General features: G+C 38.2%; 1 protein-coding gene across 3 annotated transcripts; it reads right to left on the bottom strand.

The window, feature by feature from the left end:
* Positions 1 to 9149: 9149 nt before the first annotated feature.
* larp6-like.1.S (acheron S homeolog) lies at positions 9150 to 23272 on the bottom strand. Of its 3 annotated transcripts, none has more exons than XM_018232122.2 (4): positions 23050 to 23221; positions 16497 to 16672; positions 12594 to 12804; positions 9150 to 11551 (listed from the first exon to the last, which is right to left on the bottom strand). In XM_018232122.2, exons 2-4 carry the CDS (start codon positions 16655 to 16657, stop codon positions 10487 to 10489), a joined length of 1437 nt encoding a protein of 478 aa, XP_018087611.1. In that variant the 5' UTR covers positions 16658 to 16672; positions 23050 to 23221; the 3' UTR covers positions 9150 to 10486.
* Between the last annotated feature and the right edge of the window lie 1293 nt (positions 23273 to 24565).

Below are 24565 nucleotides of genomic sequence, written 5' to 3'. Positions count from 1 at the left end.
GTTGTTAACGGATATTCTGAATACAATGTACAACTTTATACTATCTTGTATAATATAAGGGGAATGGTACATACACCCTGTATAGGTATTATGGGTTAATATATAGAAGGAAAGCATGGTTAATTGTTTGTGACCCTGGATTGGTTTTAAACAAAAAGGGGTGGCATCACCTGGGTTTAAATTCTGTACTTGATTCCTTACTGACAGACACACCTATGATTAAGCGCCGGAAGGTGCGAAACGCATAAGGTGGGATATTTGGGGTGGTATGTACTGAATACTTTTTAAATGTGAATTTCAATAAATTATTCTTATTTTTAATCTAAGAGGCCTTGGGACATATATCTTTTTTGATATAAATTTTTCAGCCCTGAACTGTCCCAATTTGTGCAGGACAGTCCCGATGTTGACAGCATAGTCTGCAAACCCGGATTTTTATTAAAAAGTCCCAAGTTTCTCTTTGATCTCCTGCACTGACACCAGATAAAGATACAACATTTCTGAAACTTCTGAAAGAGGCTTTTGGCAGAGAGCCCAGAATATCTAAGCACCTGCTCTTAGATACAATTGTAACTAATAAGATAAACAAGTCTCTTGGGGGAACTGAGACTTATAGTTTAAAAGGGATTTCACCTTCATTAGCAAAACTAAAATAACACATTTAATATGGCCCTAAAACACACCAGAGAACTACTCAAATTTTGCCAAAAATTTTGTAAAATGGACATGGTATTTAGGGGGTGTGGCCACAAAATGGACATGGTACAAACGTATAGGGAAGACAGAACAGAGCAGGAGACAGGAATCAGGACCAGTCTAATATGCAGTGGCGTAACTAGTTGTTACTGGGCCCCATAGCAAATTCAATTTAGGGCCCCAATTAATTAGGGTCTCACTGGGCCCCCTACACTCCTGGGCCCCCCTGCAACCGCAGGGTCTGCTTCCTCTATAGTTACGCCCCTGCTAATATGTACTACATACAGTGACACAGTGCTGGTGCCCCATTAGCATTTTGTATAAAGTGTGAACAGGTGAACAATGTGGCAGTTTCAGTCTGGGTCTCAGGTAGAACAGTACAGGGGCTTTAGGATATAAACAATAGAGGTGTCTCAGGTAGAACAGTACAGGGTCTTTAGGATATAAACAATAGAGGTGTCTCAGGTAGAACAGTACAGGGGCTTTAGGATATAAACAATAGAGGGGTCTCAGGTAGAACAATACAGGGGCTTTAGGATATAAACAATAGAGGGGTCTCAGGTAGAACAGTACAGGGGCTTTAGGATATAAACAATAGAGGGGTCTCAGGTAGAACAGTACAGGGGCTTTAGGATATAAACAATAGAGGGGTCTCAGGTAGAACAGTACAGGGGCTTTAGGATATAAACAATAGAGGGGTCTCAGGTAGAACAGTACAAGGGCTTTAGGATATAAACAATAGAGGTGTCACAGGTGTGAACAATACAGGGGATTAGTCTGAATTTGAGGTTTAGACAATGCAGGGGCCAGTTTATCTCTGTAGTGATACCTTTTAAATCTAACACATGGTAATCAGACACAGCAGGTAGGTGGGGGGTCACATAATGGGGGGTCGTGGGCCGCCAGTTGGACATCCCTGCTCTGCAGTATAAGCCTCTTCCATTTAGAATTATGTTCTTCCATTTATTACTCATTTGTTACTCTCAACTCGTTCCTCATTCTCTTCTATTTTTCATGTTTGTCTTCACTTTGTTCCCTTCCAGCCTGCATTTTTTTCTCCCACTCCTCTTTTTGCTCTCATGCACTGTATTAAAAGGGTTGTTCCCCTTTAGTTAATTTTTAGTATGACATAGGCAGAGCTATTCTGAGACATTTGCACTTGGTTTTAATTTTGTATTATTTGTGTTTTTTGAGTTATTTATCTTATTATTCAGCAGCTCTCCAGTTTGCAATTTCAGCCATCTGGTTACTAGGGTCCTAATTACCCTAGCAACCAATCATTGATTTCAAAAAGAGACTGGAGTATGAATAGGAGAGGCCTGAATAGAAAGACGAGTAATAGAATGCAGCAATAACAATAAATGTGAAGCATTCCAGGCCATTAATTTTGGTCACTGACCCCCTATTTGAAAGCTAGAAAGAGTCAGAAGAAGAAGGAAAATTAATAAAAACAATAAACAATGAAAACCAATTGAAACATTGCTTGGAATTGGCCATCCTATAGCATGCTAAAAGTTAACTTAAAGGTGAACCACCTTTATTTAATGCACCTTCTTTCTTGTTACCTTCAGCCCTGTGTTTTAACCCTTTTAGTTAAATGTGTTTCCCAGCCATGCAGTGTCATAAGGACTCCCCCTGAACAAACACAAAATGAACAAAACAAAGAAAATAATAAGGAAAAACTACATGTATTAACACCAACCCGAAAAGCACAATTTTGTTTTTCAGGTGAAAGGGTTAATGTGAGACTGAGACAAGGGTGACTGAGGTATGATTGATGCTATAGCAGTTTAATTTCAGCTAGTAAAGCAGTTGATTTAAGTTGACCTCAGCCCTCAAAAAAACTGTACAATACCTGTGTATGAGGGTACAAAAGCTGCTGGAAATATTCAGAGGAGGTGATAAAAGCGGGTAAAGTTTACAAATGTTTCTTAACTGCAGGGCCTTCTCTTGTACTGTGACTGGTTTGTAGTGTTTCCTCAGGCACCGATAGCAAAAGAGGACTCGATGGCGGAGCTCTCCCCACTCCTTCCTCTCTCCCTCGTCCACCGCAGCTATCGCGGGATCTCGGTAACTCTCAACCGAGTACTCCAATACTTCCAACCAATTATCCGCTGGCAGCGCTGGTAGACATATCCACGGGAGGCGGTAAGAATAATATCAATATTCGGCTTTATTTAAACATACATTGTGATATAGCAGCAGTGGGAGTGCGGAAAACTAACGCGTTTCGTGCCCCAAACACTGGGCACTTCCTCAGGCACGCCCACTTCTGCTTGCTTACTGGTACATTTTACAGTCTGTAAGAAGATCTGCGCTCTGATTGGAAGCTTCAAGGCAAAAGCTCCTATCAGAGTGCTGCTGGTTTCTATAGCAACCGAGCTTGTCAGCAAGAACGGAGTTTTCTCCCTGTATTTAACTAGTGAAATTCAGTAAGGGAAACTTTCTTTTTTCTTTTCTTTGAGATGTTAGGCAGGTTTGGGGAGGCTTAGCCTCCCCAAGCCTTAATGAAAATCCGCCTATGATTAAAGAAACATCATGATTACGTGTCTCAACCTTTCATACATTTATTTTACAAACTGGTAACCAAAATAGCCAATATGGACCTCAATTCAGTCATTTGGGTGAAGGCAAAATTTTCAGAACAAGCTGATGTTCTCTAACACTGATCATCAAATTAACATACCAGCGTATCCGTAGTGGAATCTGTATGACTTCCTCTCATGTAAATACATTTTAAAAATGCAGATAAATGCAGATAAATGGGGGCCATGAGAAGACAAATTATACCTCTTTGACTAACTGTGCAGTCCACGTTTTTTCTCATGTATTGTGCTTGCTAGTTCCTGTAAAGTTGTTACTGACTCTTGTACATTCTGCCTTGCTTACAAAACCTTTCTTAAAGGGGTTGTTCATCCTTGAGATAACTTTAAGTATGATGTAGAGAGTGATATTCATTTGCAATTTGTTTTTATTTTTTTATTATTGAAGGTTTTTGAGTTATTTAGCTTTTTAATCAGCAGTTCTTCAATTTGCATCTTCAGCAATCTGGTAACTAGGGTCCAAATTACCCTAGCAACCATGCACTGATTTGAATAGGAGGCTGGAATATGAATAGGAGAGGGTCTGAATAGAAGGATCAGTAATAAAAATTAACAATAACAATACATTTGTAGCCTCACAGAGAATGTTTTTTAGAAGGGAGTCAGCGACGTCCGTTTGAAAGTTGCAAATAACTATAAAAGTATAAAAAATAAATAACAAAAACCAATTGAAAAGTTGCTTAGAAGTTACCTTACAGATGAACTACCCCTTTAATAACTCCACTCATTTTTCCTCCATAAAAAGATACAACATTGCTCTTGGGTTTTTGTCTGTACAGGGTTTCCATAAGCAGCTCCACAGGTAGATCAAAACTAAGAAAGTCCATTTTGGAACAGTAGCATTTTATCTGATCCAGACATGGCACTTTTGAGCCCGTTGTCTAAACATTGTAAACAGTAGCACTTATTACCCTCCTATATGTACCTGTAAGTACCCATAGGGCAGGGCACTCCATCTTTCGGTGTCTCTTAAAATGTACCTGATCTTTGGCACTGTGTACATTTATTTGTATTAACTGCAATGATTATCCCTATGTTTGTACTATTACTCTGCATATAAGTGATATAATATACATACTTAAGAGGTATGGTCAGCCAAAATACCTAGTCACTGAAAGGAGCAAGCACAGAAGGAGAATAAACACTTTGCTCATAACCTGTTTGGTAAGTGTGTCATAAATTATAAAGGCCTTTTCAAAGTTGCATTTGTTACACTAATGTTGTTACAATAATCATGCTTTATCTTAGTGGTTTCCCTGTTTCTCATTATCTGAGAAAGAAATTCCGTTATGACTCTTTAAGTCACATAGTGATTGTAGTTTGATAAACATTCTAATAAACAGAATCAGATTACATGCTGGCACAAGGAGATAGAACGACCCAATAATTCCAGTTTGGACTATACTGACTCTCGATACCTGCATATGATAAAATAGATAGAACTTGGCTTGGTTGGGGCTGCATTTTCCTCAATCAAGTTTAATAAAATCTAGAACCATCACATATACAAGTGATCCTGAGCATTGTGCCAATTATTGTTATGTTAGTAATGCTGCTCTTGGATTTTGGATTTGATTTTGAGCATTGTAATATATGTGCACAGTTTGTAGAGTTTCTATCTAAAGGTCAAAAATATAGTAGTAGGTTACTCTTGCTCCTCATGAAACTGACTTGTGTCTGTGAGAAATAAGTAATGTGTATTATTAAATTTGTCACACAGTAAAACCATTATATTTATTCTTTATAGAGCAAACAATCTATACAGAATGTTCACTTGCTTACTATACCCCCCACTTAGAGACTGTAGAAATGTTGGGTCTTTCCACACTGACCCACCCCACCGTATGTGTCTTCTGATGCCACTGGTCAGCACACTAACCCCTTTCTATTGGTGCATGCTACTTGGTTTGGTATTGGCCATTGAGTTCTAGCTTGCACCATAGTTCACTCAAAGAACACACACAAAACTAAGCTCACTATAGAAAATCACTTTACAAGTTGGCTCATTTTATCTGTAAATAAAAAAAATGTCCTTGCTTGTTTAATTCTGCCTACAACTAGACAGACACTACTCTTATTCAGTTGTGTTCAGAATAATACCATTGTGTAATAACTGCTCAAAATCCTTATAATAGCTTTTATTGCTATACACACAAATGCATTGGGAATGCTTCACATTTTATACTGAATCAAAACATGAAGAAAAATTTATCACATTTTAGGGATGCACCGAATCCATGGTGAAAGATTCTTCCGAATACCGAACCCGAATCTATGCAAATTAGGGGCAGGAAAGGAAAAAGTGGAAAAAATTCTTCTTTTGTGGTCGAAAAGTCACGTGATTTCCCTACCCGCCCCTAATTTACATATGCAAATTAGGATTCAGTTCAGCCAGGAACAAGGATTCAGCCGAACCCTGCTGAAAAAGGCCGAATCCTGGTTTCGGTGCATCCATATCACATTTGTATTATTCCTTTACAGAATGCAGTGTCTGCATTCTTCTTTACAAACTCAAAAATTCACTATATAAACTGAAAAATGTTTGAAGATTTTGCTTTCTTTTAATCGCTAAACTAATATTTAGTTGTATAAGCAGTGTTTCTGAGAACTGCTGCACATCTGTGTTGCATGGAGTCGACCAACTTCTGGCACCAGTTACATTCCACAGCTCTTTGCTCAGAAAAAAGCATTTTTGATGTCACCCAACAAGTTTTCTATTGGATTAAGGTCCAGGGATTGGGCTGGCCACTCCATAATATTAATCTTGTTGGTCTGGAACCAAGATGTTGCTTGTTTACTGGTGTGTTTGGGGTCGTTGTCTTGTTGAAATACCCATTTCAAGGGCATTTCCTCTTCAGCATAAGGCAACCTGACCTTTTCAGGAATTTTGATGTATTGAAACTGATCCATGATCCCTGGTATGTGATAAATAGGCCCAACACCATAGTATGCGAAACATCCCCATTTCAGGATACTTGTGCCATCATGCTTCACGGTCTTCACAGTGTACTGTGGCTTGAATTCAGTGTTGTCGGTGGCCCCTAGAACCAAAAAAAATAAATCTTGCTTTCATTTGCCCACAAAACTTTGCACCATTTCTCTTTAGGCCAGTCAATGTGTTCTTTGGCTAATTGGAACCTCTTCATCATGTATTTTTTTCAACAATGGGACAATGCGGGGAGCTTCTTGCGGATAGCTTGACTTCACATAGACGTCTTCTAATTGTAACAGTACTCACAGGTAACTTTAGACATTCTTTGATCTTCCTGTAGCTGATCATTGACTAAATCTTTGACATTTTGCCTATACTACCCATTCAAATGGTAGTTTTCCTTTTTCTTCCACAACTTCAGGTTTTGGTTGCCATTAAAAGCATTTGAGGTCATTTTACCTGAGCAGCCCATCATTTTCTGCACTTCTTTATATGTTTTCCCTTCTACAATTAACTTTTTAATCAAAGTACACTTTTCTTCTGAACAATGTCTGGAACGACCCATTTTACTCAGATTTTCAGAGAAATGCGCTATAACCACATGCACAATATTTGCTGCCTTCCTTCCTTAAATAAGGGCTGTAACTGACACCTGTTTTTCCACACTGCTATTATTTGGAATAAGCTTCAATTAATGATTCAATTACACAGAATCAGCATCATGCATGTCATGACTGTTGGGTCTGTCAGTTTTCTGTCATTGGCAACTAGCACTAGGGATAAGCAAAATGTTTCTCAGAGTTTTGCTGCAAAAAAATTGAGGCGCCTCATTGCATGAAAAAACAAATTTAACACCCATAGACCAATGCATTTTGTTGAATTTTCGCTGTTTCGCAAATTTTTTAAATTAAAACTAACAAATTCGACCTTTGATAAATGTGCCTCCAAGAAATTTGGTTGGAGGGTAGGCCGCAGCACTGTTTTATTAGCATTTAAACATAACAGTGTAATTGAAAACATAAGCTATTCTTTTTTGCGATCAGAAAACTAGCCAGACTTCAGACTGAAGAGAGCAGTCATTTAAATACATATCTTGATAACTACAGCCCATCACACAGATGTTCCTATTCATGTCATAAGCACATGTTTAGCAGAAACAAAAATACAATCACAGTTGTTTACTAGTATGGACGTGTAGGGGGTTATTTATTGAATCCGAATGCCAAAAACTTGAAAAATTCAGGATTTATTATACCCAGAGGATGGAAACAGTCCGAATCCAAAAATCCAGCATCTCAGACCTGTCGAAATTGTATATAAGTCAGCAGGAAAAGTCACAAAGACATCCTGATCTGCGCTGGGTGTTGTGCAAATATCCAAAGATTTTGTGGTTTTTGGGCAGCAAATAGAAAAAATTTGCACAATTCAAATTTTTGGATAATACACGATTTTTCACGTTTTTTTCCCCGAACTAGAATTTTTCAGGAAAATGCACTGATAAATAACGGGGAAATAACCAGTGCGGATTCGGGCACAGTATTTTTTAGAAAATAATGGGATAAATTTGGATTTTGATAAATAACCCCCACATTGTTATCACTTCATGCAACTTCTTAAACTCAAAATAAAAAAAATGTTGGTAGTATAGATGGTGCCACTATCCTCCCGCAACACAAAGCCATATTAAACCCAAGTAATTATCATGTACCGGTAGCAACCCAAATGTAGCCTAGTATAAAGATAAAATTGTGTACAGAAAAAAAGGTTAATTTCATTTGCCTTATGAAAAGATGAATCAGCAATATGTACATTTTGGGTCGAGACCCCATGTTTATTAAAGGGGATGTAAAGACAAAAAAATATATTCCATTTTTAATTTCTTTAATGAAAAAAAAAAAAATCTATCTCCAATATACTTTAATTAAAAAACAAAAACAAAAAAAACACTACTTCCCAGAACTTGAGCAGCACTGTTTGTTTCCCTGTTGAGCAGCCAGCGACCATGTAGAGCTTCGTATCCACAGACCCAGTGGAGTCTGCATATTCTGATTATTAATCAGTCTTGCTGTATTGGCTTCTGGCAGATATTATGTGATTTGTGCTGTTTTAATAATTTATGACGATCCCTAAGCTTAACCTCCCAACAGAAGCCCAGACCACACTGAGCATGTGCATGGTCTTGCAAAAAGGTTTAACAAAGTTACAAGATGACAGCCCCCTGCGGCCAACTTTGAAATCATTAATCATTTGTTTAATTAGACATTCGCTCTCCTTTAAAGCTGTGTTGAGTATGCATCCTTACACATGCTGATAAAAAAAAGCAAACATAGTGCATAATTCTAAACACAAATAAACTTTTTTTCTGCAAAGGAAATAAGAGTATGCAAGTTCCACTCCACTGTAACATATAGCTCATGCCCAGAAAACAACAGGCCTGGAATTGGGGCATGGCTGCAAAGGCCCAGGCCTAGGGCAACATGCCACCCAGCCACAGGGGTAATCGCCTCGATCCCTGAGCACTAGTGATAGGCGCTTAGCGCTACTAAGTGTGCCCAGGAGCAGTAACCCACAGCAACCAACCAATCAGTAGGTAGAATTTGCCGGTCACATCTTTAAAAGCAAACATCTTATTGGTTAATATGGGTTACTGCAACTTAGTGTATTTTATTACATATGGGGGTTTGCTTCCAAAATACTCTAAAACAGAAAAACCCAGTCATGTATGACTTAATTTGTTCTAAATTGGCAAGAGTTAAATTAGGTTATGATCACAAATATTGAATTCAATAGCATTATGAGAAGGCATTCAGTAGTGGTGTTGACACCACAATAGATAAACCGCTTAGAAATGGTAAGAGCACCCTCATGGTTTCAGATGACCCTAGCATTTGCACTAAAAAAAAAAAAACAAAGTGATCAGAGAAGTTCTTTATTTCCAACAATCAAATTGGGCACTATTATACAATGTTCAATATTTATATTCTTACATTTTATTAATGAATACTTTACCATCAACACTTTCATAAGTAACAGTTAATGCGAGACAAGACATTTTTTTCAGATACTGTATGCAGGTTTTAATTAGGCTAGGCAAGTTTCTTTTTGTACCGATTCATATATAAAATGTTTATTGTATACTAGGACATTAATTTAAAGAAGTGAAAGTTACAACAAGCCATTTTATAAAATAGCTATATTTAAGCTTTACATTAAGAACTCAAATTAAAACAAAGCAAAGAGGGTTTGCATGGGAAATGACATACCGCCAAACTACTGTATATCATTAATGAACTAGAAATCATGGTGAGTGCAAGAAATGAATAAAGACTTTCAAGATCATGTGTAGTTTGTAGGTATCTATTTCAGGAACATAAAGCATTTAACATATGTTAAATAATCTATCTATGCACATTGAAGTCCTAAGAGATTTGTTTATTGCAGGTATAGCATTGAGAATTGTACTCAAATATTAACTGTATGCAAATAAAGTTCTGTCGCTCCCAGTATTATTTTACTGTATACATGATGTGTAAATTAAACGGACTCCAGTGAGACTGTTTATAGTATAGAGTCTGTCCTTAATAGAAGAAGGAAGAGGATACTCAAGCAGACACCTTCAAGGTATCTTATAGTCTTGATTAAACTGATTAAAGGAAAAAAATGCATTTAGGGCATTCAGAAATTAGAAGAGAAGAAACCAGTTATGGTAATGCAAGATTTGCATGAAAGTCTAACATTGCAGGTTATAGGAAAACTCATTCCAAAATTTATACTTTTTCAAACACAGATTTGTGTCAGCGGGTTAAGGAAAAGAAATTTGTTCCATAACCTCTTTTTAAAGATATTTTTGTAAGCACAAGTTACACAGCAGCATTAAAAGATTCCAAAGTGGTCAGATATTTAAAGCAAATTCCTCATCTGTTAGAAAGGTAAATTCACACAGACTTATTACAAATGAGCTTATGACAGACATGCCTTAGGTCTTGTGTCTTTGTAGTAAAGCTTATCAATGCTATTTGAAAATATTCAGGCAATGCAGACAAAATATTTTTGTGACATATATTAAATGGATTATCTGACTGCATAAGTTTCCTGCTGCAGTAATTTATATACTTTGATTATCGGTACAACAAAAAAAATATATATATATTGTTAATTACTAGAGGCCGCCTTTCTAAATTTTGTTGCATGTTCATTTTGAATAATACTGAACCTAGAAAGTTACATTTCAACATAGGGAAATCCAAGAAACCACTTAGTGCCGTAGTACCAGCTTACCTCTGCCAATGCAGTTGTGGAACCCTTTACTGCCATCTGGCCCATATGGGTGACGAATTACCCCATTATTTAGGCCAAGAGAAACAGTCAACTTCTTAAGTGTTAGAGGGCTACATGGTAGTGGCTTTTCTCCTAGTAGGTTGTGGGCTGCAGCCCTGCGGCGTTGGACCCAAGGACTCGTAGAGCTCCCTGCATTCTCTGCAGAGTGGTCTGAACTTTTACGGCACAACTCTGGGCTTGTGCCAGGGCTTGGGTAATCACCATTTCCTAGTTCAGAAGCTAAAGGAGAAGGGTTATGATGAGAATGAGATAGACTCTTTCGAGCCAAGAATGTACTGGAACGTGGGCTACTAAAGAACGGTGGCTTAAACATCATACTAGGGCTGGAAAAAGTTAGAGGTGAAAGGTACCGTGGTGTTAAGACTGGGGAAGCAGGAGTACTATCTGACTCAGATGAACTATAGAATGAAGAATCTTCAGTTGTATAATGAAGTCTTTCCATTGCTCTAATTTCTTTTCTGGTCATCTTTTTATCCGGTAAATCCTCGTGTTCATCAGTATCCATTACACTTTTTTTTCTTGTACCACGGCCACTTACAGGGATTACCTTGATCCTGTCAATATTTGTAGAGGACACTTTCCCACTAAGTGCTTCAAGAGCCTTTCTGGCCCCTTCTAAACTTTCATATTCAACTAAAGCACAATTCTTAGTAGATAGTTCAGGATACCTCAACATGTACTTCTTAATGTCACTAGGAACCTCCTTTCCTGGTTTCAAAATGCGAATGGACATGATTACCCCATATGTTGCAAAAAAAGAAGTTACGATCTCCATTAGATTTTTTTGTTGGCAACTAAAAGATCCTTTCTCTGGATCCAATATATTCCAAGCCAATAACTGCTTGGTGGGTGGAAGTCCAAGAAGGTAGTCAGGTAATGGGTTTTTCCGTCTTACTTTAGTTTCTTCTTCATTGACCTCAAGTTGTTCTGAAAACCGCAGAGCATACAGAGTTTTTCTCCAGTCCCTTGTCAGATATTTTATCTGCAAATTAATAGATTAGATGTGTCACATAATTATAGGTAGTCTTACCAACCACGGCTATTCCAACTAGACTTTGATTTTCAAGGGAGGTGTAATGTAAAGGAAGACATTACAATTGGAGTGTACAGGTCCATCTAGATACAGGCAGACAGGGAGGGGAAATCTGCATCTGTAAATATAATCTTTATAGGTTTAATTTTAAGATTAACATTGTAGGCCCCTGCAAGAATATTGCCAAGAATATTTTAGCATGCAAGCAGGGTGTGTGCATTTAACATTCTTTCTGCAGGTAATAGGTAAAAATCTGTCAGTTAGCAGTTATAGTCTATCAGTGTATAAGCTGAAGACTATCTGCATGCCTCAAGTGTTATTGCAAGATGACATCCTAATGCTGCAGGACCTTCTTCACTGTACAGATTTGCCTGGTGACAAGCCTCATTCTGCATTTTAGCATATTACCATGCTAAGGTCATATCATCAAGGGTCTGACTAGGTAGTTAAGTCATTTTAGAAGACAATCTAGAAATGGTCTGAGGGAATGTGATCTGTATGATTTTTTTTTTTTTTTTTACTATTTTCTTATTTGTCCCAAATACTAGTTAATAGTGATGAGTGAATTTTTACACCAGGCATATATTTGCAGCAAAGTTCCACATTTTGCCATGTGCAAATCTTTTCGCGAAACTGCAGCAAAAACATTTGAAGTGGCAAAAAAGTCACTGCAAGAAAAAATTTTTTTTAAAAAAAAACCATTACATTTGGAGAGAGCAAATAGAATTGTATGTAAAAAAATATTGCCGCCTATTGACTTCAATGTGTTTCGTGAATTTTTCAGCAGTTTCACGAATATTTCAGTAAAGCAAAAAACAGGACAGATTCTCTCATCACTACTAGTTACATTTAAGATAACTGAATTATTTTTTGAATACAGGTGGTTGCCACAAGCAGATTCCAGTCTAACTATGTCAAACTAACCCCCAAATTACATTTTAGCTTTTTTTTTTAAAAAAAAACAACAAACAAATCACATAGTATTACCCACCTTTTTAAAAGATGTGAGGAGTTTTATGCTGACATAACCCATCTTGTTCTTCTGGACATGCTTAAGCAGGAAGGCATCATGAGATAAATTCTCATCTGACAAGTAGAATTCTACCTGACTTACAATTTTTCGAACCAGTTTTAAGTCAGGGATCCCACTCTCTCCTTCATAAGAAGAATCATCCAGGGTTTCAGTAAAGTCAAAAAAACTCCTTTACAAAAAAAAACACCAGAAACACATTTTATAAATGATGTACTAAAGATTTTTTTGGAATTTGCCCAATATGAATCCTCCACAAAAGGTTTAGCAAAATATGAAACCAAATCCAAAGGCTAAATTTAAGTTTAAATTAAATTTAAATTTAAGAAAGCATGCATCATCTGTAAACAAAAGTAACTTGAGTTTTGATGGTTCGGTTGTACAGATACAGGCAAATCTAATTCAAATCTCAGCAAAAGTGCTGAGATTTTTATTTGTTGATGTGGTTAAACATAGCTACACTTAGATACCTAGTTATTTTGTGAAAAAGACAATACAGGTATGGAATCCATTATCCAGAAAGCGTCGAATTACAGAAAGGCCATCTCCCATAGACTCCATGTTATGCAAATAATCCAGATTTTTAAAAATGATTTCCCTTTCTCTCTAATAGTTTGGTTTAAGCACAAGGTACTGCTTTATTAAGATATAATTAATCCTTATTGCAAGCAAAACCAGCCTATCGGCTTTAATGTTTACATGATTTTATAGCAGACGTAAACTATGAAGATCCAAATTACGGAAAGATCCATCATCAAGTCCTGAGCATTCTGGATAACAGGTCCCATACCGGTACTACTCATTTAGGTCTAGAACAATAGGTAAGCCCTCACTAGTAGCAGTAACAGTTCCAAGAGGGACAGGTACATCTAGTGTGACAGCAAAGTTGCCAGGGGAGCAAAGTTGGGCAGGTATATGAAGCAGCAATAGCTAGAAGGGACCAGCTGAGAACCTCATATTCATTGGGCGAGAAATGTGGTTAAAAGGAGTGGAGTTGGTGACTGAGTGCAATCAATACCAAAATTTGGAGAGGCTCCATGGACGGAGGGTGATTTTTGCATTTGGGGAGGCTACTTAACCCCTTTTTTGGCAGGATGTTTTACAGTTACCTGCTTATGTCCCATAACAAGTCAATGGGCTTCAATTTCCCATTATTCTCAGACAAAACCCACTAAATGCCTATTTAAGGGAGGTGTAGTTCCACACCAGCTTGGGGCTGCAGGATGAACCCTGGAACCTCTTGGAGTGGAGGGTTTGGGTAGGATCCAGTGCAAACTAAGGGTAATGGCACAGCACCCGGCGTGAGATCAGATCAGTTGTTCAACAAAAGGCACCACGAGTAGGGATGGGAGAATTCTTTCGCCTTGTTTCGCCACGGAAATGACTCCCATAGACTTGTATGGCATTGTGCATCAAAAAAAATTTCGCCTCGTGACAAAAAAATGTTTCACGCCCATAATGGGCATCGGTGACATTTCGCCGGTGGCAAATTTATAGCGAAACAAATGGGTCAAATTCACCCATACCTGCCCACAAGCAGTAATGACACTCCAAGCACATCATATAGTGACAGCCGCTGGCATTGTGGCTACTTACACTCCAGACATTTTATGCACATTAAGAGCATAAAATGCACAGGGGAGGATAGAACTGCTGGGTATAGCAAGAAAGGTGTGAATGTTGTGGGCAGTGGTACCTGTAATACATTTATACATAATGGCACCTTTTTTTTTTTTGCTTCAGGGAAAGCTTGCATGCTGCAGAACAAGCAGCAGCTACAGAAATGTTTTTGCTCTCCCATATTACCCTCACATTTGTATTCCTTTTGTACTCTTACCAGTTTCCCTCCTACAACTCTGTCCAATTCTTCTTTTTACTAAATATTTCCCTTCTCTCTTTTTATTCTGCTTTCTACCATCATGCATACAGTTTTTTTACCCTCTCTCATTTCTTCTAATTTCCCCAATCCACCAAGCCATCTTCCTTTCTTTCCAGGTCCCCTTGTATTTTACCCTAGTAACCTTTCATTTTAGTGCCGCCTTCATATTTCTGCTCTCTGAGTTTTCCCCAACTTAAAATGCCTGCTATGTTATTTTGTTACTACTTCCTGACTGGTGGGGAAAAGAGCAGAAAGAAATTCAAACAAAGTCAAATTTAAAAAAAAAAAAAGTACCTGGTGCTGGTCCTAACACACGTAATTTGTAAATATCCATGGCAGCAGGCACAAACTAATTGAAAAGAAGACACACCAGCTTTTTTTCCCCTCAAGGGGTAAGTCCTGGTTTGGCCACAAGGGGAATAGCTAGGCTCAAGGAAGTTCAAATTTCTCTCATGATTAGCCAATCACTTTTTTTCTTCCTATTTTATACACCTTCTCTTTGTTTTGTTTTTTTTGCCAGTCAGGTTTGGGGAGGCTTAGCCTTGCCTAATCTGCCCATGGACACCCTCACTTTCTTTAAAAAAACAAAAATTTAACATTGTAAAGAATCCTTCCATCATTTGGATCTCCATATCTCAGATCTGCAAAAAATCATTTAAATGTAGGGGCCCCTACGGGTTAATCTGCCCTGCAGCTTTAAGGCCCCCACCTTTTTCTTAGAGTGATCTGCCAGGAAAGGTGTGACAGCTTCCTGCTACACTGCACTATAGTGTGTGTAAGGAGTGGTCTCTTCCTCTTTCGCCTCTGCATAGTGATCCAGCTGGGTGTGCTGAGGGGGACTGAGTACAGAAGGCCCAGAAGAAGGCATGTGTCCAAGTCAGGGACCAGGCAACCCCATAAATGAGGAATAGAAAGTGGCAGGTGTAGCTCCCAGTACTAGTACACTAGGAGTGTAAGATAGTCAGGGTTGAGCTAAAAAGAGCAGTTCTGAGCTCCAACACAGGAGTGATAGATTGGAGGTATCTCTCCCAGGCCATATTGCCTGTAGTATAGGGATCCCAGCGGAGAGGGAATCAGGAGAGAGTGATTGCCCTGAGGTTGAGCCAGAGACTACTACTGGAATATGTTTGCAGAGGTGAAGTGGTATACCTGCCAAGTCTGTCCTAAGGGAGTGTCAGCCTGTGTAAACTGCATGTGCCTGCGCACTTTCCTCGGATTCACTGTGATGCGAGTACTAAACCTGTGGTCACTTGCTTCGTGCATAGTAATAAACCTTGTTCCTGTTTTATTAAGTACCTCCTGGTGCCCAAGTCTTTTGTTATTGCACAGTAGCCTGTGGGAGTTGTAGTGACACTACACCACACTTTTAATCTTCCATATAGCGAAGGCCCTAGCCTGAAGTGTTAGTCACGTGTAACCCATGCTCTTGTGCACTAGCTGTTGAATCAACTCCGTATGGCCCATATAGGTGTTACATAAATATTAAACACAGTTTATGCAGCTTGGTTACCATAGAGTATAAGGTACCGAGATTACCTCAAGAGCTTTTTGGATAGGTGGTTTCAAGGTAAAGGATCCCACAACTGTATTGGAGTTGTGTGGTAATACCACACCAGGTATCCCATGTGATATGGTATAAAAATATATTTTTTTATTTTTTTATTTTTTGAATGCAGGTTCATGCTTGTTGCTGAATATAATTTACATGACATTTCCGTGTGGGTTTCTTGGTCACTGTGAATTGAATGCTTTGGCTGAGTAAATGATTGTGAACAAATACAAGAAAAGATTTCCATATCCATAGAGGAAGTTGCTTTTTGGGAACCTGACTAAACAGACAGATGCAAAATGGATATTTTCTTGGCCTGTAAGGCATGCAAAAACTACACTGACATATTTTAAGGTCAAAAAGATAGTGTCAGTATATATAACTTTTAGCACTCATTAATGTTGTTTTGACTCTCAAAATGCTGTCACTCACTCACCCGTCCAAGCTATCAAGGTGATCATTCTGACTGTCTTGGCAACCACTGTTATTCCTCTCTCTCAAAACCAGACCCGAGTCAAAAGAGTGTTGTTGCACATTGACAGGAATGCTTCGGCTGCTGCTGGATGGTAATCCTTGGGATGGACAAGATGATGACATTGTTCCCAAAAAAGCCTAGAAGACAAATGTTGAGACAATCCTTATCCAAGAAAGAAAACATTTTAAGTACAAAGTACCTTTTCCCCCTAAACATAATTGACCATATTTGTATTTATAGGGCAACTCCAGCTTCCAAACCAAAATTTGATAAAGAGGCCCACATAAGACAGAAACCCCTAATATACCCATCACAGTTACTGGTTTCTTCAAAAAGTATGAATAAATGCAATTTTCTATGCTGAAATCCAGCTGTTTAACAGTTCTTCTCTTTCTGCATCATTTGGAATCCTGGAAGGGAAGAAGTGACTAAAACACGGATGTTACAAACCATAACTTCTCCACAGCTTACAGACAGCATGCAGGAACTACATAACCCACAATGCATTGCACTATGATGTTCCGTTCGTTATTGAAATCACGTGTGCAGGAAATTGTGGGGTTTGGAGGATGCAGATTAAGGACAGATGGCTGTTAATACAAAGCAACAGTAGTCCGCCAGCTCAGCAAAGTAGTCAGAGAGATGAGCAGGAGAGCAGGGGGCTAGGCTTAGGGAACCATGAGAAACCATTAAAATCATGAAAAGTCTGTATATTTTTAAATTGATGTATATTGCAAAGTTGCTTGAAATTAGGTTTACTTTTCAAAAAGCTTAAGTTATGTTTTTGTGGAGTTCCCCTTTAATAATTATTAGTATTTTTAAATGATTTTCTCTCATTTGTACACGGTACTAAATCTCTGCAGCCAAAATCAATTTGGTAGTTATAGGAGAACTAAACCCAAACAATGACTGACTAGAAATGCCATGCAGGTATGGGATCCATCATCCAGAAAGCAATTGCACTCTATACTAACAGAGCCGAATTATCAATTTAAAATCGGAATTTCGGCTCCTAAAGTTACCAGGAGTGGCTTTTCTGCAACCCCTGCAGGCTGCTGCCATCTGGAGAGTTTCTCAACTCACCACATGGCAGCAGAGCCCCTGGGTGAAGGGCCAATCTGCCGATTTCCACATCCCATGCCCGTCAGTGAATCCACAGTGCAGAAGGCAGTGGTTCCGCTTTTCTCTGCTGGTATAAATGCCAGCAGAGAAAACAGTGTCTGACCTTGGCATAAGAGCACCAGAGAAAGGCTGGGTACTTATGCCAATACTGCATTTTATATTTGCGTTGATTGACACCATAAAGCATTATGGAGGGCTCATTAATAAAAGTTCTGATTCATAGTTTCAGTCCTCAATAGAAAAGTACCTTGAAGGTGGCATGTGCTTTCCTCAAGATGCAGTGTGAGAAATGAAGGGGATGGAATATATATAGATTATATAGCCACTAAGATTTTTAAACAACTCTTCTAAAAATAAGCTTACAGCTCTCTAAAATGTTTGTTTGCAAGCCTACTTCTCAAATCCAGTTATTCAGCATTTCATTGGGACAGGGGGAAGTGGGGGGGGGGATGTAGAGTCTCCGGTATGGTACTTAATGCAGTATCCTGCAGCACCCACATTTCCCCTCATGTGCTGGAAATGACTGCATAGTCCACTTAACACCCTAAGATCACACTATTTTAAGATACATTATACCTTCCTTTGGGATCCCAACATTTAATCAGTTTTGTTAAATGGTCCAGTGCACATAAGCATTTTATCATTCAAGAATTCTTCTGCATATTTATACTACAGGGAGATTATATACATACTTACAAGCACAAACTATTTCACTAATTTTAAAGGTTTTAAAGGACTTTCATGCATGTCACCCAAAGCACTGTCTAGCTGCTGTGACAAAGCTCCAAGAACTTCAGGCATATACCCTTTTGTGGCTTTAACCCAACCTTATTTTACCCATAACCCACATTCAAATGTAAAAAAAGTTTAGTAGCAACACAAGCATGAAGAAAGTCTGGGGGGGGGGCAGGATGCCAAATATGGGCTGATTGGCTAACATTGCTAACATTGGATGAGATGTGTGAGAGCATATTTTGATGCATTATCATGACAAGTCCAAAGCAAAGGTGGATTATGCTCCAGTGATTGCTTAATAGTGACAGGGCTCAAATGGCCTCAGTGTTAATGGATGATCTTTGATGCTTGGTAATTTTGAGATTTATTATCACTCGAACAGCACTTGCATAGACATCACATTATCATGATGCCATAGGCACATTACACATGGGTCTGGTAATATACAATACAAGGATAAAGGGACTTTTGGGAGTTGAACCATTAAGTCCTTTGAAGTGGGTCAGCTGTGTGAGCACTTTCCAGATTACTACTTTAAAAGCAACTCCTAGACTTCAGAGACAGCTCGGGTCTTTCTGCCACTTCTGCCCTCTCTAAAGTCCATCAGCAGGTCTGCACTGAACCCCAACTAACACTGCCAAGGTGTTGTCCCACATGTAAGTTGAGATTGGGAATGGAGTATGCTTACTGTGCTGCCCGACATTACTAAACTTACTGTAAGTTTTGACTCAAGTTAAACTCCAATCAAGCTAATGTGGCTTTTTCTGCAGGTCAGCTGTGCAAGTGCCATCTGAGTTTTGTTTCAGCAGATTTTAAAACTGGACGCAAGATAGAATGTTATACATTTTTGGGTTGCATAACTGTAAAAACGGTTTCCAAAAGCAAATGCAGATACATTCGTTTTAAAGCATCTCCGGTTTAATTTGTCCCAATTATAGAAGCAATAAGACTGCTCACATTTTGAAACATTAATCCTCTTTCCAGCATGCACAAGATCAAACATTTTATTGGATGCCCGGACATGTTTAATTATAGGGGAATGTGAGTTACCATAATAACCCATGCACAGGAGGTCTTAAATCAGGTCCCACAGGATTCCTTTGTGTCCCAGCCCTGATCAAAATTTCATATGAAACTCATTGTAATTTAGTACAAACCGTTCCTGTCTAAATTAGGTTCTCACTGGATACATTCTGTAACCTCTTCACTGTCAAATATGTCAGTTTTCTAGAAACTATTTTTTTCAAATAACCACCAACCTTTTTTTAAGCAGGGCAAAATTAATATCTTATGAAAAGATATTTGTTAGAAATCTCTTTATCTTATGCACAGCAAGTAATGCCAGAATGCACAAGGTTTTGGATTACAAGGCCAACCACCCTACTACATAAAAGTAACCCTATAAAAGCATTCATTTCCTGGAAGAAACAAAATTATAATGCCTTGTATGGTGCACCCATCAGACCTTTGTAACATTCTCATAAGGACAGTCTTCTCCAAATATACAGATACCAGAGTAATATTTTGCATACTGTAAGGTCAGTTACAAATTACAAGTTCTTTGCATTGGGGTATGAGAAACCGTACAGAGCAGTGACTCCTAAATCCATCTACAGGTGTCACTAAATCAGTTTTTAAAAAAATCCATTAAACTAATTTGCATTTTGACAGGGACCAATTGGGACTACAAAGTTAAAAAAAAAAAAGTTATATTTTAACAATATACTAAAGGGTAAGGGGATATCCTAAAAGTTGCATGTTTGCACCAAGTCTAGTAACCCATAGCAAATTATCTAATATTCTTTTTCAAAACAGGTGACCAGTGAACACTACCTTGTGATTGGTTGCTATAGGTTACTAGATATGCAGCAACCAAAAGGCAAACAGTTGGCACTAATCAGAACATTTATATTATAAAAATTATATTTAATTTTGAAGATGTCAGCAAACCTTTTCACCAAAGCCTGCAATTGACCCTTCTGGGTGGCTTACCAAAAATTACATTGGGAGCAGACAGCAGCATTTAAACCTAAGACCTAGACATTGAATTGGTGTGAAAGGGCCCAATGCTGGAATTAAAAGCTGATAAAATACTACAGTAGGGCCTACTAAAGAACCCCTGGTGGCCTGGCATGCCAGCCACATTTGTCACACAAATTGTAAGCAGGCAAAAAAATGTTTTTTTTTTAATCCAACACAAAACATCAAGTCGGTAGTGGACAATTACATGAACAGCTATCCACAGACAGAGGCAATAGGTTTAAAGCTTCTGATGGATGATTATATAGATGAAGCAGCACTGGCTGGACAACTTTGCTAAAAAGAGACAATAGCAAAAATGACAAAGAGTAGCCAGACCTGAGCAGAATTGCAGTGAGCTAAGTCAAATATCCACAAACTACAGAATACAGTAACTTGACATAAGGTACTCTTCACATTTAGCACGTGAAAAAAATTTAAGGATGGAAGCAGGCACCAACATGGCTGCTACACATTTAAATACATTTATCAAAGGTTGATCAGAGTGCACCACAGTTCACCAGAAAAAAAGATACACACCTTTTTACGGCCATCTCTAGTCCCAGAACTTTACTAATGTTGCTTCAAAATATATATATATATATATATATATATATATATATATATATATATATATATATATATATATATATATATATATATATATATATATATATATATATATATATATATATATATATATATATATATATATATATATATATATATATATATATAGTCAAATACAAGAGTCCTCTGCACTCAACCCATTATCAATATATTTAAGACAGCGACACTCTGTGCATACTGCCACTAAAAAATGCCTTACCCCCTAAACAAAACAGGGATTGTTTGTCCATACACTGCAATACACCTAAGCTGGCCAACTACGTCAAAGTCATCCCATATCTGGCCAGTCCTATGCTCAATTTTATCTGATTCATTAAGAATTCTATTGCTTCATTATACATTTTACAAAGGGACTAGGTATCACCTGCAACTTAACTTGCTGCTTTCAAAGTAAACCTCCATACTTGGCTGCCCTTTTATTAGACACCAGTGGGATCACCTGACCACAGCTGGGAAGGGTGGGAGCTACAACATAGAGCCGGCCACTGCTCCTGCACAAACTATAACAAACAAGGGAAAGTTGTGCTCACCACTATTTTTTAAAACCATTAGGCGGGGGTGCAATGAGGCTGTGACCACAAAATACATATAGTCAAATACAAGAGTCCTCTGCACTCAACCCATTATCAATATATTTAAGACAGCGACACTCTGTGCATACTGCCACTAAAAAATGCCTTACCCCCTAAACAAAACAGGGATTGTTTGTCCATACACTGCAATACACCTAAGCTGGCCAACTACGTCAAAGTCATCCCATATCTGGCCAGTCCTATGCTCAATTTTATCTGATTCAATAGAATTCTTAATGAAGTTGGCCAGCTTAGGTGTATTGCAGTGTATGGACAAACAATCCCTGTTTTGTTTAGGGGGTAAGGCATTTTTTAGTGGCAGTATGCACAGAGTGTCGCTGTCTTAAATATATTGATAATGGGTTGAGTGCAGAGGACTCTTGTATTTGACTATATGTATTTTGTGGTCACAGCCTCATTGCACCCCCACCTAATGGTTTTAAAAAATAGTGGTGAGCACAACTTTCCCTTGTTTGTTATAGTTTGTGCAGGAGCAGTGGCCGGCTCTATGTTGTAGCTCCCACCCTTCCCAGCTGTGGTCAGGTGATCCCACTGGTGTCTAATAAAAGGGCAGCCAAGTATGGAGGTTTACTTTGAAAGCAGCAAGTTAAGTTGCAGGTGATACCTAGTCCCTTTGTAAAATGTATAATGAAGCAATAGAATTCTTAATGAATCAGATAAAATTGAGCATAGGACTGGCCAGATATGGGATGACTTTGACGTAGTTGGCCAGCTTAGGTGTATTGCAGTGTATGGACAAACAATCCCTGTTTTGTTTAGGGGGTAAGGCATTTTTTAGTGGCAGTATGCACAGAGTGTCGCTGTCTTAAATATATTGATAATGGGTTGAGTGCAGAGGACTCTTGTATTTGACTATATGTATTTTGTGGTCACAGCCTCATTGCACCCCCGCCTAATGGTTTTAAAAAATAGTGGTGAGCACAACTTTCCCTTGTTTGTTATATATATATATATATATATATATATATATATATATATATATTAACATATTCAGTATTACTCACATAGTAGGTGGGAAATTTTATAGGCCATCGAAAAAAAATGACAATGCTATAAAGATAACCTGGATTGAATGGTAACATGGTTATTATACATAGCTTACAGGTACAAGAAATTAATGCATAGCAATGTGTGTAAACTTGTTTTAACATCACATGACACTGCATTCTTTTTAAACGGAATGGTAACGTGGGAAACTCAAGCTAGAAGCTGCTATTTAACAGAAATCTGGGAGTATTTAGCCGGCTCCAAAATGTTTTTAAAGGTGTTGCAAAACTAGTACTCCCATGTTACCCCTACATGTTAAACTAGAAGGCAGGGTTCAGAGTGTGGTCTGTTTTTTTTCTTTGGGGGGGGGGGGTGTTTGGGATCTCAATGACTCTGAAATAAAGACACTGCATCTGCTTGAAACTTACCAGATCTTAGGCTTTTTACTAAAAAATTCAGTTACATAGAACTCATAAAATGCTTGATCCTGCTCACGTCTGGAAAAGTGTATTGTAATGCAGGCTGTTCTGGCATCATGTTAGACAAATAACCAACCTCTGCTGTTGCAGCCAATAACATGGGTTCATTCCAAAGAGCAAAACTCACCAAATACTAAAAGTTGCTTCACCATTTCCCCTCAAAGCAGATATCTGACTACACAAAAGCCAGAGAGATCAAACTACTCTGATTTATCAGTTCAAGCCTCTTAAATTATCCATTTAGATCACCTGGATGTCTCTTAAAGGGAAAGCATAACTTAAATAAAAGTGGTTTGATTTAAGCACACATGCCTGCATTGGCACGGGAAACCCATAAAAATGCATTACATACTGTACAGTAGGGTTGTGCTGAAATTAATACATGCAATTTTTAAATGTGACTTGTATGATCAAAAAGCTGCTTGCTATTTTTGTAAATATATACATCTTGTGAACTATTGGTGCGTATATTAAATTTTTATAGCCCTGCATTTTATAGCCCTGCATTAAATTATAATGCGTTGCTATGTGATCAGGTGTTACATATTTTTGTGCATCAAATGCCATTCATGCATTGCTGCATTCACCTTTAAATAAAACAATGGCTAACTAGGGGCAGAATGCATTTCAGTAAGCCCTACGCAGTGTATTTTTCAGGTATCCATACCTGAGGATAAAACTTGTGATGTATAAAGTAAGTTCAGATACATTAATTAGCACTATGTAAAGGTAATAATGATCCACTCCAAGCATATCTGAGACCTTCATTCATGATACCATTTAGTTTGAAGGTCAAATTAAGTTAAAAAAGAGGGATGGGCCATTCTCACCCTAATGGCAAGGGGGTTAGCAGGATTTATAGTTAGTCTACACTCACTAAATAGGTTGTTACATTCAAGACAAAAAGTGACCTGCTGCAGATAAAATGGGGGGGGGGGATGGATTACCAGGCAGAACCTATGTTTTTGCTAAAATCTTTTTACAGAGCTCTGGGGTTTTTTGGGGTGTAGTGATGAAAGCATAGCTCCTTCCATTCTGAGTATGTGTGTGTACGGCAGTGTCAGTTTATCTAGCAGACTCAGTAACACCAAAAAGTAGTGAACAATGCTAATGTCAGTAGGTTGCAAAGGGAGATGTCAGTATCTGGGAGGGACAAGATAGTTTATTTCTTGGTCTGACTCTAAGCAAAGGGTCCAAATATTGGCTTAACCAAGGGTTGCCACCTGGCTGGTATTTTACCAGCCTGGTAGGAAAAAGTTATGCTTGAAGCAATGATATTAATGGGAAATAAAAATAAAAATAAAGGAAGTATTTTTTTTTCCAGAAAAAGTTGTAGAGTCTGATTGGGGTGGTCATCCACAAACTGAAATATTCAGTCACTAAACTCTATTTTGCTGTGGCATGCTGGGCCATAATGGAAGTGTCAAAATACTGTAGGTGGCACACAAGTACATCACCACCTTGG

The sequence above is a fragment of the Xenopus laevis genome, chromosome 1S (assembly GCF_017654675.1).
Source record: "Xenopus laevis strain J_2021 chromosome 1S, Xenopus_laevis_v10.1, whole genome shotgun sequence".
NCBI lineage: Eukaryota > Metazoa > Chordata > Amphibia > Anura > Pipidae > Xenopus > Xenopus laevis.
This window is presented reverse-complemented; position numbering and strand designations above follow the sequence as displayed.